Below are 11,635 nucleotides of genomic sequence, written 5' to 3' on the forward strand. Positions count from 1 at the left end.
AAAGTAGTAAAATATATTATCTTTAGCAATATTTATAATCTTATAAAAATACTAATCATAAATTTATAGTGAGTTTATATTAAATCTTATGTATATTATAATTTGAATTGCAATCATACTCTATAATATTTTATAATAAAAATAATTAAAATAAAATTCGAATTAAACAATTTATAATCAAAATAAATCAAATTAAAAAAAAGAATTTATTATTGGCATTGACATTTAGCTTAACATATTGACATTGAAGATATTATTTTATTTTTTATATTATTATAATTTAGATATCTATTAAGTTTTAATGATCATGATTTAGTTTTAAAATGATTAAAATTATTATAATTTTTTTAATTTCAAATTAAATGATTAATAATAATTTTTAATATGTTTAATAAATATATGTATTGTATAGTCAAATATATAAAAATGGTTAAATATCTCTGTAAAATCTCCTCAAAGGAACCCGCAAGTCCGGCGGGCAATGAGCAGAGTGCCACTGGCTGCAGCCCGTAGTTCACCATTTCTCACCGGCATTTCCCGGTCACAAAGTTTTAAATGTTCTACAATCCGAAGCTCACTGCACATTCGATGCTCCCTTCTCTAGCAAACATTTTCTCTTCCCTCCCCCTCTCTCTGCTCCTCCTCCTTTCTCTCTCTGTTCGTTTACAACCATTTCGCTCGATTTCTCCTCAGCGGCAGTCTATATAGAGAGCGGCAGACCTCTGGTTTGGATCGGAGAGTCTTCCTCTCTTTCTGGGATTTCTCTCAGAACAAGTTGTAGGGAAGAGATCATAGGCTATAGGGTGTTAGTGAGTTACTGTTTTAGTTTTATTAATGGCACACGGTTGAACGGAAAATTCCTGAGGAAGAAGCTTGGGATTTGGGTTGCTTTCGGGTCTCGGTAATCCAGTACGAAAATTGCAGCTGTTTCTAGAGTTTCCTTGTCTGATTCGGGTGGAGGGCGCGAATTTGTTGGTTCACGAACCCTAAGGCTCAGTTGGGGTTGAAAGTGGACGTCTTTTGGGACTTCGATATGTTTATTTGTGTTTTCAATGGAGGAATTGATCTGGAGGTGGAATGGAGGTGATGGGTGGTTGAACCAGTCGTTTTTATGAGTTTTTGAGTTTGAGATCTGGACGGGATAAAGTCAGCGTTTTCCTTGTACTCTTCATGTCGGGAGCGCCAAAGCTCCGTTCTATGAATGTGACGGAGTCAGACTCCCGGCCGGTTCTTGGGCCAACGGGAAACAAAACAAGGTTGACGTCAGTGTCCCGGAAGCCAGCTTCGAAGCCGCTAAGGGAAGCGGAAAGAGCGCAGTCGGGCCTGAAGGAGGAGAAGAAAGAGGTGTCTATGGTGACGGATTCTCAGTCTTTCTCACCTCCAATGAGTCCTGTGGCCGTTCCGAGGAGGCAGAAACTTCTGCTACAATCTAGCTTTTCTCTGAATGCTTCTTGCTCTTCGGACGCATCTACTGATTCCTTCTGCAGTCGTGCTTCGACGGGAAGAATTGGCAGGCTAAATTTTACCTCTAAGCGAAGACAGAGTATTCCCAAACCTGAGAAGATTGTGTCGAGAGAGGAGATTGTGGCTGATGGTGCTGTGGTGGCAGCAATGGAGACCTTGCAGATGAAGAAGAGGTGTGCTTGGGTAACACCTAACACTGGTTTGTTCTCCCTTCACCTACTTCTGCATTGTGTATTGATACGACGAATGCTTCATTCTTATTCTTTTCTTGAATGCTAATAATTCATGTTGTGATTGTAAAGGGATTGGCTCTATAAATAGAATTGTTAAATTGCTTCGAGTTAAACAAAGATTATGTATTCACTTCCGTTTGCTATTCTTGTTTACATTGTACTATAAGTATACAAGTTGTTCTTTTTAAATGCTTAATAAGTTACTACAATGAGAACCTCTTTAAGTTCCAGGCTTTTGAGTTTTAGTTGTTTAGCATCATTCGTATTTCTCATTGTATCTTGCTATGATCTTGTTGTCACCATTTTTGTTTTCACTTAGGCTACGCTTGACATTGCTGCTTTGTGTTATGCTGTGTAGTATTGCGATGTGTCTTGAGCAAAGCTGTTGAATTTTGGTAAATTATATCAAGTTTTTTGTCTCAAATGCTATAAGAGTTGTGGTTGGTATCTAAAAGGTTTTGAAATTATGCAATGTGGGAGAATGCGACTTGGTTCCTATTCTGGCTGTCAATTAATCTGTTAAAAATATAAACCTTTGCGCATCCCGTAGGATATGATGATGTAGATGCTAACAAATCTAGTATTGAGTATCTGACCTATGCTGCTTAAGGCTACTTCACACCTCTCAACTATTTTATAAGCTGATTAAACCATCTCATTGCTGTAATTCCATCTTTACTCCTAGCAAATTTCAACTCTCTATCCAGTCAAGTTTTGGATCATAGAATTTATATCACCAATATGTTGCAAATCATAAGCTATAGAGTTTAAATTCTTGAGTTTGAGATATGATTTTGTTTTATGTACAGCTATTTTATGTTCAGCTATAATCTTTTCTTTCATTCTTTGAGCTGAAAATACACTTATTTTGTTTGTTATTGTAAATTATGAGGATACATACATGAATTGACACTGACTGCTGAAAACCATTGAGTTTTTATATCGAAATTGAATTTTCATATACTTTATAATTAAGTTTGAGTTGTGTATTTCAGTTGAAAAGAGGGAATTGACAAGGTATTGCAGCGAAAAAGCATCTGTCATAAAAAATTGTTCTGCTAAAATGCCGACCAGGAATACAATTAACTGTGAAAACAAGAAATTGCTAAATTGAAAAGGATTCCTAAGCCATGCGTTGGTGCTATGTTGAGGCTAAAAAGAAGATAGTATATTGCTGTTTCACCTGATCTGATATGCATGTTGATGCTCTAATGATTATTGGACGATAGCTAGCCGCTCAAGTGATTTTTTTTAGCTATGTTATAAAAAATGGCATTTTTAATATGTATTGCTTTGTATTGTTTGGTATCAACACCAGCACTAAATATTACCAAGCAATACAAATCAAAAACACCTTATTAGCACATAATATTTTTCTTTTTTTATCGTAGCTCATGTAATCTCTTCACATAAGATGAGGTGGCTAAAACTAAACTACGAGGGTGCACCTTTAGTATAAGCCATTGTTTCCCTTAAGAGGAAGGGATGAAAAGCTGGTTTCAGCTACTACTTGGAGGACTATATAGATGGTTTTTGTTATAGGAATCAAATAAGTGCAAACTATGTTCATATGAAGAGGAAGCGATGAAAACTGATTTCAGTTATTACATGATGGGCATTATAGATGGTTTTGTTATAGGAATCTGATAGGAAGTACTTGAGTTCGCAAGAAACCCTAAGGGTAATACTTGAGTTCGCAAGCAAACCTAGTAAGGATTGGCAAAAACAGAGAGAAAAAAAGGCTGATTTCAGAGAGAAATCAGCAAAAATCAGACAAGAAATTTAGTAGATTGAAGAAGAAACACATGGGAAATACTTGGATTCAATCCAAAAACAAGAAAAACACAAAGCAAGATACAAGTTTCTTCAATTCGAGAGGAAGAAATACTCTCCAAATATCTAGCAAAGCCTAGATCCCAAACAAAACAAATCCTAGATCTCAAAATTCAGCAAATCTCAAGATGCCCCTAACCTTAGCCCCCAAAGGATTAATTAAAGCCAAAAGTAAGCTTACAAAATCCCTAAACAGCCCCTAATTTTAAAATTTCCCTCCTAAACACAATTTCATTAAGTAGAGGGCCCCACTAGGGCTTCCGCCCCCTCCTGGGCTGGCGGCATAACAGAACCAAATCAGGATAAACTGATTTCAGTGACTGCATGAATGATATTGTAGATTGCTTTTGTTATAAGAATCAAATGAGTGTAAACTATGAAATTGGGATGACGTTAACTATGAAAGTTCTTTTGTTTAGAATACTACTCATTAAGTTACAAGGATGAGAGATGTTAGAATATGACCCTCGAATCTTTTCTTATCATTCCCACTCTGTTAGAAATGCCTCTACTTTATTTTGAAATGCACTGATCTTGACTTAAGATTATATCCTTTTATTTAAATATCAATTAGTAGATACTGAATGTTGAAAGCTACATTAACGAATCTTGTTATTTCAAAATATGCAGAATTGATGCAATCATTTATATAAAATTCGCATCATTATTTCAGTCAAACAATTGGATGTTGATTTAATCTTCTTTGTCAGATTCAGCTTATGTGACCTTTCATGATGAAGAGTGGGGTGTTCCTGTCCATGATGATAAGTATGTGACCTCCATGCTTGACTTCTGTCTTTTCAGAGAAACTCAAACACTGATGATTTGAAAATTGTACAGGAAGCTTTTTGAATTGCTTGTACTATCCGGTGCTTTAGCCGAATTTACTTGGCCAGCGATCCTTAATAAAAGGCAAATATTCAGGTATCCTCCAATCGCTAAATAGATATGTTATGCTGAATATATATATTTGAAATGCTGCTTCTGACTCATCTGGTACAGGGAAATCTTCATGAACTTTGATCCTGTGCTGGTTTCTAAAATGAACGGTAAGAAGCTAATAGCTCAAGGAAGCATTGCGAGCTCCCTTCTTTCTGAGACAAAACTGAGAGCTGTCATCGAAAATGGACAACTGATTCTCAAGGTTCATTCACATCTCTCCTTTTTTTTCCTCCTTTTGATTCCTTAACAGCTGAAGTCTTTTCTCATTGGCATTAATACTAGAAAAGCAATGTTGAAGGTCTAAATGGTTGATAATATTTAGAGCTTCAGCCCAGATCAGTTCAGTCTATGTACCATTGTAGTTTTGCCAGCCATTAGTTGGTCAAAACTTCAAGTTGGTGACTGGAGCTCAGTAATCAGTCTGCCATGTGAACAAGGAATCTAAGGCTTCGTTAGGAACGGCTTTCTTACTCTTTCTAATATAAATTTTAATTTTTGTACTAAAAAATAGCTTTAAGAAGTAGTGAGAAAGCCGTCCCAAACGAAACCTAAATATAACGACTTAAAGCCAGTTAATATAAATAAGACTCAATTTATTACCTCACCTAAACTCTACACACTCTGGATTTCTCGAGTAGGCCATAGCATTATACCATTCTGTGCGAATCCTCATTATTAAAAGCACCTTTATCTTCTTTGGACCATACCTTTATCAACTTTAATCTTTATTTATTTCACTCTCAAGTTCTTATCACCATTGCTTTGTTGGATTGTTGAAGATTATAGAGGAGTTTGGATCATTTGATAATTACTGTTGGAGCTTTGTGAACCACAAGCCAATCGCGAGCAGATTTCGATACCCTCGGCAGATCCCGGTGAAGACCCCAAAGGCAGATTCAATCAGCAAGGACCTCGTAAGGAGAGGTTTTCGCGGTGTCGGGCCGACGGTCATGTATTCATTCATGCAGGCCGCAGGTTTAACCAACGATCACCTCATCAACTGCTTCAGGTTTGAAGAATGCTGTGAATCTGTTAGTCTCAAAGCTGAAGCTTCCAGTGAGAGATTGAATCCTGGAGAAGAACTGAAGGACGATATTGTTTTGGATCTTGTCAGAGATGCTGAAGGTATGTTAGTCTCATAACAATGATTGTAGAGAGTAAATAGGAAGAATGAGAGAGCTGTTGGTATTTGACTGCCTGGAATACCAACCTTTTTCTTGACGTTAAAAATTTGGTCTTATGTGCATAAATCTCCTGAAATATGAACTTGTTTAGACTTTTAGCCAGGCCAGCACAATTTTGTTTTTAAGTGCAAAATGAGAAGGCTCTGAAGTAGTTTTCTACCAAGTTGAAAGCATTCTGGTTTTACACTAATTCAAAAGATTATTCATTTCAGAAACTTTTCTTGCTAAATTAGCAATAAAATGCCAGCTCAAAAGTTATTGAAGTTTTATCATCATCAGAATTATTATTATTTTGTTATTTTATATCTTATTTGTTGGAAAATCTGTGTTGAAATACAGATTTGATACAGGAAGTATTCAATCCCATAGCTGTGTCAACAACATTCAAAATCTTTATTAACTAAAGTTTCGTATGGAATAGCTTTCTTATTGTTTTTAAAATAATTTTTTAGTAAAAAAATTATTAAATTAAAAAATTTTATATTAAAAAACTGCTTTAAAAAGTACTAAGAAAATCGTCTAAAACGAAGCCTAAATTAATTGAAGCCTACAAAATATTTGAGATTTTTTTTAAAAGATTTGAGTTCTAAAATAGCAATTTGATGTAGACAACACTCACATTTGAAGAGATTGATAATTATTTAAAAAATATTTATCAACTCAATTAGTTTGCAAAAAAAAAAAAAAAACTTAATCAAAGTTTACCATCAATTGGTGGAATGATAGACACTGAATATATTTTTAGTTTTTTTTAATGATTTTATTTTATTTATAAATTAGTTGGTAATTTAGGCTTAGGCTTAAGCATGGGCTTAATTGTGAGGATTAATTTATTTTTTATTAGATTTTTTTTTCTAATTGTAATTTATGATATTACTCGAAAGCTTCAGAAAAAAAATTGTGATTTTTATATTGTCATTATTAGTCTTCATATTTTATATTATTGTCTTCAAATTTTATTATTTTGTCTTAATTTAGTAGGAATATCTTTATTCTATTAGTATATTATGAGAAGAAAAATTAGAACCTCTGATTTTAAATATTTTTTAAATATGATACAAAATGCTAAAAATTATAAATATAAATATTTTTTATTTTTTAAATAAAAATATGTGATTTGAATTTTAGATACTTTATATTATAATTTTAAAGGGATCTAACAAAAATATAAATTTTGAATAAGAGTGATTTAAAATGCATCAGAATAGATGCTATGGCTATGCACATAAATTTGCTCAAGGATTAATATCAGACAATAAAATTTGGTGGAATCAAATAGTCTTAAATATAAAAAGCTTAATTATTATTGCCGCAAAACAATTGTAGCGTCTGAATCTTACTTATCTACTAGGTAATTCATACTATGACTTCAAGGTTGCCAAAGAAGCCCAAGGAAGAATCAAACATTTCCAATGAGATCCATGGAGTTATTCTGAGATCGCAAGCACTAGCTCCAAGCGCAACTTCATAAAAAGCAGGAAAAGAGAAGACCGAAAGAAATGAAACGCACGTGGTTGTTATTATAGCGGTTCCTTTTAATCCGAGGAAACGGTAAAAAAAAACTGGCACATAACTACCGAGCAAAGGTAAAAATACAATAAGTACTAGATACATAATGAGATTGTCTTCATCAAACTAAAAAAATCATACAATGAAAGAGTAGTATGTCATTTAAAAAGGGCAGTGAACGAAGAATCCATATGTGAAGCATATAGCTAGCGTTCCTTCTGAGTCTTGAGAGCATCTACCTCTTCATCTGCAGTTAGTGGAACTGTCAGACCCAGCTTTCTCTTTGATTGAGTCGTCTATTTGACTTGTAGAGCAAGGGCTTGATTCAAGGTCATCATTGATGAAATGCCTATCTAAACCTAAAGGAGAGCCTAGCCCCCTTCAGACGTTCGAGTGGCTGCTTATCAACAGTCTATTCTTTTCGATCCCGCACTCAGTTTCATATGACAAGCGACCTACATAATGGTATGATGATAATTACAATGGTGATGTTTTTGAGCCATGAATTGAATGTTATTTTGGATGTCTCTATCTCACAAGAAAATTTATGATGACTCATCAAAGTTTTCATGTTCAATTATAAATAATAATTTTGAGGGGATCCATCACCTCTTGAATTTGTTTGTGGGAAATCATCCACATTGTTTTATCTGTTTTATATGGATCATCTTCTTTCTTAAAAAAAATCACTTTGAGATAATCTGCTCTTCAAATAACAGACACAACGGCTTTAAGTAACTCAAAGCTTTCAAAATGTTTGCACAATGAGTGTGTTTAAACACATATAGAGACTATCAATAAACTGCTCAGATCCAAAACTTTCAAGCTTCTAAACTTTTATTGGCGTTCTTCTTGTTTCAAGCATCTAAACATTTTGCAGCATACAGAAGGACGTTGAAGAATTGTCTGGTTCTAAAGAAGAAGAGAAGATTATGTGATGAAGCTGGTTTCTGCTTTACTCTTTTCAATGAGTCTTGGATTATGGGAAGCCCCTTGAAGGAAATTATGAGAACCAATGTGCACACTCTCTTCAATCTTTCTCAAGATGTTTATTAATTTCTAATGGTTCCTGATTCCTCTACCCTAAAATATACATAATTTCATAGCTCATGATGAAGAATCTTATTGCTATCAGATAATGAGCTTCGTTTGACACGTACAGTTTTGTTACTGCTTCTTAAAGTAGCCTTCTAGTAAAAAAATAAATTTTTTATACTAAAAAACTGCTTTAAAAAGCAGTAAACACCGTCCCAAATGAAGCCTAAATCACATTGTTCTGTCAAATTAGGCGGCGAAGAAGATAACCAACTTCAACTTGCTTAGTAAATGGAATAACCCATTCTTGGTAGAGCTTAGCAGCTACTGAAGGTTCCACTTTATATTTACTTTCAGACTCTTTTACATAATTCTTCCCTAAATTTACATTCTGACCAAATATCTCAGCTTTCTTAAACACCCTTTTCACTACTGCTTCTTCAACACTAGTAAATGTTAGCAATTTCATCAGAGTTTCTGAATCCTGCATATATAAATACAGATCAGAACTATTGTTTACATGAAAAATTATATAAAGTTGATATTTTTATCCAAAAATATTGAAGAGAATAGGATGATCAGAAACCTTAGCCTGTATTGCAGGAATATAGTTCTGAGGAGAATCTCTGAATTTAATCTCAGCTACAAATCTGCCAGAATGAATTCTTCTGGAGAGAGCCTGTTGCAATGATCTCCAAACACTAATGAAAATATTTTGATGCTGGAGATCATTAATCTGTCGAAATTAAAATATGAAGATTCTTACTTGTAAACATATAAGATCTGAAGCTACAGTTTGTTGATAATTTCCATCATCAGCTTTTTTGGTGAATAGGGGAAGTAAGTCGTTGAAGTACATATCCCATATTCTTCTGCTAACATTTACTGAAGCAGCAGGAGGATGCAAGATCTTTGGAAGGATAAACTGGATTAGTTTTCTTAATTACAGATGATTAGTGTAATGATTAAGGTTAGAGAGGGATAATTACATTTTGAAACCTGTGAGGAGGAGCTAATGGAGGTTGTGTATAATCTGGGAAGAATGGAAGCTCTTCGGGGTTCTGATACCGTCCAAACTGTACAAATTTTAATAGGATTGACCATTTCAATATCTCTGTTATATATTTATTTATTGACAATTTCAATCAAGCTGGTCAACCAGCTAATATCTCCGTTTCTTTTTTTTTGAAAAAGTAAAAGCCATTAAATGCATGAAAGTGAACCAAATTTACATGGCAGTAATAAATTAGTGAGATTAACAAAGAGAAAAAAGGAGAAATTTTAATATTTTGGGTCAAAACAATGGGTATAAGATTATATTTATTGATAAAATAAATCATTATACCAAGCTAAGGCTTCGGTTGGGACGATTTTCTTATTGCTGCTTATTAAAGCAGCTTGTTGATACAAAAATTTTAATTTTTTACTAAAATGTTGTTTAAGAAGCAATAAGAAAGTTGTTGATCTCAAATGAAAAAAATTATTCTGTGCGGACAACGGATGCGGTTCGGAGGCGAATCAGAGCATGCCACGTCACGTGATGTGGCATGCTCTGATTCTCCTCCGGACAGTGTGGTGTCCGCACAGAATAATTTCTACCCAAATGAAGTCCAATTCTCTAAGTAAAGCAATTAAGCACATGAAAATAAACTAAATTTCAACGGCATTTATCTAATCAACAAGTTCTTAAAAACTAAAACACCAAAAAGAAAAAGAAAAAAAAAAGAAAAATAAAATATTACAAAAACCAAAGTGAGAAATGAATTAAATGAATAAACAATATCAAAGTAGAAAAAATGAAAAGAGAAAAACTACCTTGGCTTCCATGGCCTCTGTTTCTCTGAAAAAAAGCTCCACAAAAGAACAGTTCTGATTACCCAAGAAAGAAGGATCATAGGCAAAAGAGTTATAAGGATATCTGGCTCTCTCAATGAGACTAAACACTATAAAATCTTCCTGCTTTTCAAGAGAAGCTCTCAAAGAATCAATGGTTACGCTAGATAACGATTTACAGTAACAGAAGGAAGAGAAAATAACGCAGAAAAGAGAGCAAAGGAACACCAGCGGAAGAGAAGAAAGAGTCATGGAAGCCATTGGAGAGAGAGAGAGAGAGAGAGGAAATCAGAGATGTTCATATTTATAGTTTAAAGTTACTGCAGCTAGCTGGCTTGAGCCGGCTGTTTCACATTTTTCATATTTAAATTTATATTTTAATACTTTTAAAATTGTTTTTGAAAAAGAATTGGTAAAAAAGAAATCTTAAATTTATTAAATTTAATTTGTAATGAAGATAATAGTTAAGAAATCAATCAAAATTTATATTTCTCTTTTTTTTTTTTGACTAATTATATTTCTCTTATTTCAAAAGAAATCTAACAAGGTTAACATTCATTCTAATAAAACATTAACTCATGGGCTTAGATTTAAAGTCATCAAATTTGAAGCACTAATCTCAAAATAAACCTAACAAAATTTTAATCTTCCAATTCTCTATGAACCTTTTTTTAGTTTTCTTCCAATTCTCTACGAACCCTATAAAACATAAGCAATGAAATGACAATTTTCTCTCACAATTCTTGAAATTTTTTATTTTGGCAGAGTGCTTTGTTGTTGACACTCTTTATATATACTGGATATATCTATCCTTTAACATTATCATTGCTGAGTCCCAAACTCTAGACAAAAAAAAGGAGGATTATGTTTAGGTAGTTGAGAACCAGCGTAAATTTATCGAACAATCATCATATGAATCTATATTGCTATTTCCTTATGATGATGTTGTTTTTTATTTGCTTTATTAGAATTTAAGAATAATGATAATTTTCATGCATTCCTCTCCAATTTTTTCTAAGAAAGGTTCTAATGAATCTTCTATGTTGGAAGATTAAGTTTTGATTTTTTAATTAATGCTTAGGATTTTTGATTTTCTTCATCATCAAGCAATGCTTGATTTTGTTGTTTTTTCTGAGTCTTATATTGTTTTTTTTCTCTTTGTTGTTCTATTTATATTTTCTAAGATTTTTTTGGCTATAATTGACATTGATTAATTTTAATTAAAAAATCATGAAAGTAAATAAATATATATATTTATTTTGTCATTTAATAATAATAAAGTTTGAAGTTGTTGTTTGGTGGTCAACCAATGAGCAACAAATTATTTAAGAGGAGAGAGTTGAAAGTCAAATCTTAAATGCCACTGTTTGGCAAAGCTTTGGAAGATTTTTTGTGGCTTTTTGAGTGGATTTCAATTCATCATAAATTGGGAGAGAATGTTGACAATTTTACTTAATCTAAAGTTTCATTTGAGATTACTTTCTTATTATTTTTTTAAATAATTTTTTGGTATAAAAATTATTTTAATTAGAAAATTTTATATTAAAATTTATTTTAGAAAACAATAAAAAAATTATCTCAAATGAAACCTAATTTATATTT

At 32.9% G+C, this 11,635-nt stretch overlaps 1 protein-coding gene across 7 annotated transcripts; it reads left to right on the top strand.

The window, feature by feature from the left end:
* The first annotated feature begins 599 nt into the window (after positions 1–599).
* On the top strand, positions 600–9,366 carry LOC110094432 (probable GMP synthase [glutamine-hydrolyzing]). 7 transcript variants are annotated; one of them, XM_028695392.1, is made up of 7 exons: positions 600–1,663; positions 4,241–4,298; positions 4,371–4,454; positions 4,533–4,674; positions 5,252–5,597; positions 8,046–8,182; positions 8,804–9,366. In XM_028695392.1, the coding sequence occupies exons 1-7, from the start codon at positions 1,171–1,173 to the stop codon at positions 8,828–8,830; spliced, it is 1,287 nt and encodes a 428-aa protein (XP_028551225.1). In that variant the 5' UTR covers positions 600–1,170; the 3' UTR covers positions 8,831–9,366. The 7 variants fall into 7 exon arrangements, with proteins under 7 accessions (XP_028551225.1, XP_020675324.2, XP_028551228.1 ...); XM_020819665.2 differs by lacking the exon at positions 8,804–9,366 and having other exon boundaries at positions 4,247–4,298; positions 8,046–8,342; XM_028695395.1 differs by lacking the exon at positions 8,804–9,366 and having other exon boundaries at positions 8,053–8,192.
* Positions 9,367–11,635: the final 2,269 nt, after the last annotated feature.

The sequence above is a fragment of the Dendrobium catenatum genome, unplaced genomic scaffold (assembly GCF_001605985.2).
Source record: "Dendrobium catenatum unplaced genomic scaffold, ASM160598v2 fragScaff_scaffold_629, whole genome shotgun sequence".
In the NCBI taxonomy this organism is placed as follows: Eukaryota; Viridiplantae; Streptophyta; class Magnoliopsida; order Asparagales; family Orchidaceae; genus Dendrobium; species Dendrobium catenatum.

Excerpts from the sequence above, each read along its gene's own strand:
- LOC110094432 (XM_028695396.1), top strand. The coding sequence starts at position 1,171 with ATGTCGGGAGCGCCAAAGCTCCGTTCTATGAATGTGACGGAGTCAGAC. Across the intron at positions 4,299-4,370 it reads GTTCCTGTCCATGATGATAA|GAAGCTTTTTGAATTGCTTG; the intron begins GTATGTGACCTC and ends AAAATTGTACAG. Across the intron at positions 4,675-5,251 it reads ATGGACAACTGATTCTCAAG|ATTATAGAGGAGTTTGGATC; the intron begins GTTCATTCACAT and ends GGATTGTTGAAG.